The sequence below is a fragment of the Clytia hemisphaerica genome, unplaced genomic scaffold, assembly GCF_902728285.1.
Source record: "Clytia hemisphaerica strain Z4C2 unplaced genomic scaffold, Clytia hemisphaerica genome assembly, whole genome shotgun sequence".
NCBI classification, from domain to species: domain Eukaryota; kingdom Metazoa; phylum Cnidaria; class Hydrozoa; order Leptothecata; family Clytiidae; genus Clytia; species Clytia hemisphaerica.
The window spans coordinates 997,048-1,003,656 of record NW_027103900.1 but is presented as its reverse complement, the minus strand read 5'-3'; the positions used below and the strand labels follow the sequence as shown (position 1 = coordinate 1,003,656).

Here is a 6,609-nt window from a genome sequence, read left to right as displayed (position 1 = left end):
TTTTTTACTGTTGTTTTGTAACTCGAAATATTTTTTTAGAATTTTGTTTTAGAGTTATGTAACTCGAAAATAAATTTTAAATTTCATTTTTCGAGTCCTCTCTCCCACTGCCTACACGCTACAGCTACACCGTACTTGCCCGTCCTGTCCGTTCTCTCTAAGGGGCGTTCTTTAGAAAAATATGAGAAAAGTTTTTGTTTGAATAGTTAACGACCAATCCAATGACAAAAATTCTTGTAAAATGTTCACCAGGACACCCAAAACGCCAGTGTACAAAACGCCAGTCAAACCGCCAACAAAACGCCAGCGAAACGCCCGTCAGAGAACCAAGGAAGCGGTAATGAGAAACTACGGAAAGAGTCGAAATAAACAAAGAAAATTTCAAGACTCTGTGGTGGAGATCATAACAACATTACAAACTTACTTGTTCAACTTTGATTTCTTTCTTGCTGTTTGAAAAGGGACTATTCATCGAGAAGCAAAAGCAACCTTAGTTACTATTTTGTAATTAACTTTTATGCAGTTGTTTGATCATCACCAGGGGCAAAGTAAGTATTCAGTTTATATAATCACGTTGGTAACAGATTTTTTCTAAAAGGTTATTTCTTGTTACTTACTGTGACCTTCACTTCACATTGTGGTTTTTCTTCTTCTTTACGTTCAGACGAAAAAAAGTGAAAGAAAAAAGTTTTGTCGAAATCTTCATGTTATAAACATTGAGAAGCTCTGTTGGGATGACATAGAATTTTCAACTTGTAATGACAATCGAATAAAGTGATTTACTTGCTTATTATCTGCTGAATTGCTATGAATAGTAAAGTGACAATAAGGACACGCTCTCCACGGTATAAGCCTTTTGTTGTACCAAATCGTTTAAAACCTCTTCCTGCTATTGAATCTCATCCTAGGAAGACGACAAGAAGAATGAACGATTTGCCATCGGTTTCTCAAGAATACATCAAGCCAAAAGTTGTTCGTTTCTACAAAAATGGAGACCGTAATTTCAGAGGATCCCATGTCACGGTCACTCCTAGACGTTTTCGTAACTTTGATAATTTATTGAATGAACTTACAAGGATTACAAATCTTGCCTCTGGAGCACGCTATATTTTCACACCAGAATCCGGCTCGAGGGTAGAATCACTTGATCAACTTTCTGACGGTAAATCATATGTTTGTGGCTCACATCCTAGATTGAAGAAAATCAATTATAACCATGCTCCTGATGGTTCACAGCATATAAAGCATCCAAATAAAAACTTTGTTCCAGTACCTCCTGCTACAAATAAACTAAATGTAGAGAGCCGTCTCAATACAACAAACGTGAAACCAAAAGTGGTAAAGATCATAAGAAATGGAGTGGGTATTAACAAACAAACTGTTAAACTTTTACTTAACAAAAGAACAGCCCAAAGTTATGAACAGGTTATGGATGATATAACTTTGATGGTTGGGGCCCAAGGTGGGTTTGTTAAGAAAATATATGATACACAAGGAAACTTAGTGCAAAATTTGTCCACCTTGTTTGGTTCAGAGGATGTATTTATTGCAGTTGGTAGTGAAAAATTCAAATCTTCAGACATTCCTAAAATTTTGAAAGAATCAGGAGTTTCCTCCGAAATTAAAGAGCCCTTAGTACCATCACCTCCAAAATCGACACCAAGTAAAAAGAGAAACAAACATTTCATTCAAAATTCACCATACAACAAAAAGAAAGCATTCTCAAGTCATTCAAAACTACCTTCTATTAAAAAACGAAACGAACCAGAGGGGGCTTCATCAAGAGACACGTCTCCCGTAGAAAATGAAAACCACATTATCTATGAGGAAAAAGATCTTCCTAAGGCAAAATCAGATAGTGAACGAGAGTCATCAAACGAATCGATTAAAAGTTCAAAGCATGGATCAAAAACTAATACTCCACTTCCAAAAATTGAAAGTGAAACTAGCAAAGATTCAATTTCTCAACCATCTACTAGATCAAATTCATCAGCTTCTAGCAAAAATGAAGAAAATTTTCATGTTGCTCTAAGCGATGTTGAATCTGACACTTCACCTCAGAGCAAAGAAAGCACCATGGTTAAAGATGAAAAGAGCCCCAGAAAGGATTCTCTTATCAGAAATGATACAAAGGAGGAAAAAGATGAAGAAAATAATGAAGAAACTTTGAAAGATGAAATAAATGATTTACTTTCTTCTGATCAACCTGGAACAGAAATTGAACCTGAGAACAAGATTGTTTACAACGAAAGAAAAACTAAAGTTTTTGACAATAAATCAGAAATTGAAAAGTATTACGACATCGGCAAAAAGCTAGGAGATGGTAACTTTGCTGTTGTGAAAGAAGTTACTGATAAAGAAAATGACATGAAATTTGCTTTGAAGATTATAGACGCTTCAAAAATGGAGGGTAAACTACCCATGTTACAAAATGAAATCAAAATTCAAAGAGATTGTCGTCATCCAAACATTGTGCGTTTATTCCATGATATGCATTCACCGACAGAGATTTTTCTAGTTATGGAATTGATTTCAGGTGGTGATTTCTTTGATTTAGTTTCTACAAATGTCAGCTTTGAAGAGGAAGAAGCCAGTGGTTACATGAGAGATTTATGCAGTGGATTGGATTATCTTCACCAAAGGGGGATCGTGCATCGAGATATCAAACCTGAAAATCTGATGGTAAGTCATTTTTAAAATCGAAACAGAAAGTTAGGATCAAAGTGAAAGAAAAGGGGCCTTGAATTATTATGTATGAATTGACATAACTTGATTACTTGAGATAAATAGGTGTTTCAATTCTTCTGGTCATTTAAGCAAATATGATTTTGGCTCTTAAAATTTATACGCTTTCAATGCTGAAAGATAAAACTTTTTCCTTTGTGGTATATTTTGCAAAACATTAACCAGCTATTTCACTTCACTCCTTCAGGTATATGAGCACAGTGGACAAATGTCACTGAAAATTGCAGACTTTGGTTTAGCAATGAAAGTGACCTCCCCAATTTTCACTATCTGTGGTACACCAACTTATGTTGCTCCTGAAATCTTATCTGAAGAAGGATATGGCTTGGAAGTTGATGTATGGGCTGCAGGTGTCATTCTTTACATTATGCTTTGCGGTTTCCCACCATTCAGAAGTACAAAGCGTAAACAAACAGAATTATTTGATTTGATTGAGAAGTGCGAATATGAATTCTTAGAACCATACTGGGATGATATTTCAAATGATGCCAAGGATTTGATTTCGAAAATTCTTGTCGCCGATAAAGATGATAGATTGACTGCTAAGAAAGTGTTTGAACACCCTTGGCTCACTCAATATGGTTTGGGTCGAAATAATACCATATTAAAGTTATCACCTCGTAGGACCAATCGCTTCAAGACTGCTGCTCGTAGCATTCAATCCATTGAGAGAATGAAAATGATTTTAAAGTTAGAGAGGGAAAAATTTATTGATGTTCATCAGGATGAGCATTTAATATCAGAGGACAAAATGAGCCGCCAAAGCTCTATCGCGTCCAACAAAAGCACACCAATCACCAGTCGAGCAGGTACACCAGCCGTCTCTGCTGTGGAAAGTGAATCTGAAGATAGTGATTCTAGTCGAGAATCAACAAAGGATTCTATCCCTGCCAAGAAGGAAAAGGAGCCATCAGCAGTCAATTTACGCCAAGATTCTGATCTCAAAGAGAAACTACCAGAACCTGAAAAAGAGACTTCATCTCATAACATTCGTGAACATTCAGAGTTAAAGAGCGATCTACCAGAAGAAAGACTACCCGAAAAGGAGAAATCTATTGCCAATTTACGTGAAGACTCAGATCTCAAAGGAAAATTACCAGATGTTTCCGATACTGAGAGTTCTGATGAGGATACACCAAGAGAAAAGTCATCTCAGAACCTTAGCGAAGATTCGAACGTTAAAGAAAAACTCACTGTAAAAGAACACTCTATTGCCAATCTACGTGAGGACTCAAGCGTCAAAGAAAAACTCTCTGAGAAAGAACCCTCTATTGCTAATCTACGTGAGGACTCAACCGTCAAAGAAAAACTCTCTGAGAAAGAACCCTCTATTGCTAATCTACGCGAGGACTCAAGTGTCAAAGAAAAACTCTCTGAAAAGGAGCTTTCTACTGTCAACTTACGTGAGGATTCAATTGTTAAAGAAAAACTCTCTAAAAAGGAGTACTCTATTGCAAATCTACGTGAGGATTCTGGTATTAAACAACACTTGCCAGAAAAAGAGAAGTCCGTTGCAAATATGCGGGAAGACTCTGAAATTAAGGACAAATTAACAGACAGTGAAAATTCAAAGTCTTCGTTAAATTTGAGAGAGAATTCAAAAGATGAAGAGAAGCTACCTAATGAACATGAGAGATCTATTGTCAATCTTCGTGAGGACTCTCAAATTAAAGATGAGCTTCCGGATGGAAATGAAAATCCTGATCGATCGATGGTGAACCTTCGAGAAGACTCTGAGATCAAGGATAATATACCTAATGAGAACAAAGAGAGTTCTGTTCTCAATTTACGAGAACATTCTACTGTAAAGGAATCTTTACCGAAAAATGACAAGAGCTAATTCAATAGCTCGTAAATTATTTGTATGAATATCTTTTTATTGAAGGAGAATCAAGTTTGCGCGAAAGTGAAAATTTACATAATTTGAGTTTTTGGGGTTTTTGAGTTATACTAATACCGTTTTTGGGTTCCTCTTTTTCTACGATCTGAAATATTTTATTTAAGTTCCTTTATTATCTTCAATAAAAAGACAACTTTTAAATGGTGACCTTCATTTATCAATATAAATGTAGATAATGAAAATCATAGCTGAAGCATATATATAACAGATTTATTTTTTATATTGACATTTCGTAATAGCTTATATTATGATCAATATGCACAATTTTATACCTAATTATATAGGGAATTTTATAATTGACACATTCTATTGGCTAATTTTAATTCTCACGATTGATCCAAATTTGTTTCATTAATGTCTACAAATCTCTGACTTTATTTACTACACTTTATTCCTTGAAGGCTTTGGTTCTGTTTTTTTTATCTAGTCTTATGAAGAGGGGTGTTAAGTCTGGATAAGCCTAAGAGAGTGAGCCAGCTTTTCAGCAATTAAAAACCGAACTTCAAAATACACATTTAAGGCTTCAATGGTCAAAATGTTAAGAATAAGTTAAGAATATTTTAAGGCTTTGTGAACTCTAAAACACCCGTTTTCTTAGGAAAATGTGTAAAAATGGTCACAAAATGGTGAAAATAAGAACATTTTAAGAACATTTTTAGGCTTGAAACACAAAATTTTAAGAATATTCCAAGGATGTTCTTATAAAAACGTGTATTAGAAATCTGTAGTTTGGATATTATTCTACTTCGAACTGTTAGGACAGATGATATAATTTTAAAAATTCTCTCTAAGATTCATAACACCTCAGTATTGTTTTGCTGAAATCTGAAATATTACGCCTCTTTATTTTTTCTGTCAATTGGGTTAGAACGAAAGAGAATATCTTATTTTAATGCATGTATTTCTTTATAAGAACGGTATTTCTTCGAGAGTCGTTTCCGAGAAAGTTTTTTGTTCTATATTGCTAACCTGCTAAGTCATCACACAATCATTAGTTTTTTTTTGTCATTATTTTGAAGTAGACAAGACACAACGAAAAAGCATAATATTGTTATGGTTTGATTTTAGAAAATTAGTCAAAACCTTTCCAGTGACTTTCCATTGTTTTAAAACTGTGAAATTTGATCTGAAAAAACATATGCGCCATATTTTCGAGTTTTGAGGTGTTGAAAAATTTTAGGGATATATTCGTGCTCCTAACAACATAACATAACAGAGTAACCAAGGGCAATAAATATGCTACTTATTTTTGTCTTTGTAGTGCTTTTAGACGATTTACGTCTTTCTTTTACAATCAATAGCAACTACAGTCAACTCTCTCTAATTCGACCCTCTTCTACTATTTGAATCTTTCTATAATTCGAACTAAAATATTGGTCCCCTCAGCTACAAATTAGTATAAAGTACTTCTTAAGGCCTGTTTCCATCGATCGCGCGAGCTTGCACGCTAGGCCAAAATTCTTAAAATGGATTTGGCCGCACACTCCGCGCGATTAATGTTTGATTTCCATCAAAAACATACACAATCTGTATGTTTACACTTTTTTGTTTACTCAGCAGTTTTTCTCTTTCTTGATTGGTTGAAAAATTATCAATTGAGATGTGCGCTCCTGTACGCTCAAAAAAGTTGAAAATTTTCAGCGTAGAAAAGAGCACAAAAGCGTACAAGAGCGTACACTTTTTGTGTACAAGAAAATTTAATTCGTGACGTCAATGGGCTATTTTAGGAAATTTTGTGAGATTTCGCGAGATTTCGTAATTTGAGCTTGTGATTGATATACTGTAAGAGGCGTGACCGAATTTTCCCATTCATCTATCCTATTTTGCTGTATTTGGGTCATTTCCTTTATATATAGCTTACTCTTTATAGCTTAGGTGCTTAATAAACGCCACCTCCCCCCGCTTGTTAATTTTTCGATTTTTTCCAATCCCCCGGACCTTACTAGGACCTCCTGTTCATTAAT

At 34.8% G+C, this 6,609-nt stretch overlaps 1 protein-coding gene across 3 annotated transcripts; it reads left to right on the top strand.

Annotated features, from left to right (window-relative positions):
* Positions 1-427: 427 nt before the first annotated feature.
* Positions 428-4,990, top strand: LOC136808830 (serine/threonine-protein kinase DCLK1-like). Of its 3 annotated transcripts, none has more exons than XM_067065382.1 (3): positions 428-548; positions 909-2,682; positions 2,933-4,990. In XM_067065382.1, the coding sequence occupies exons 2-3, from the start codon at positions 925-927 to the stop codon at positions 4,583-4,585; spliced, it is 3,411 nt and encodes a 1,136-aa protein (XP_066921483.1). In that variant the 5' UTR covers positions 428-548; positions 909-924; the 3' UTR covers positions 4,586-4,990. The 3 variants fall into 3 exon arrangements, with proteins under 3 accessions (XP_066921483.1, XP_066921481.1, XP_066921480.1); XM_067065380.1 differs by having other exon boundaries at positions 665-2,682; XM_067065379.1 differs by lacking the exon at positions 428-548 and having other exon boundaries at positions 570-2,682.
* Positions 4,991-6,609: the final 1,619 nt, after the last annotated feature.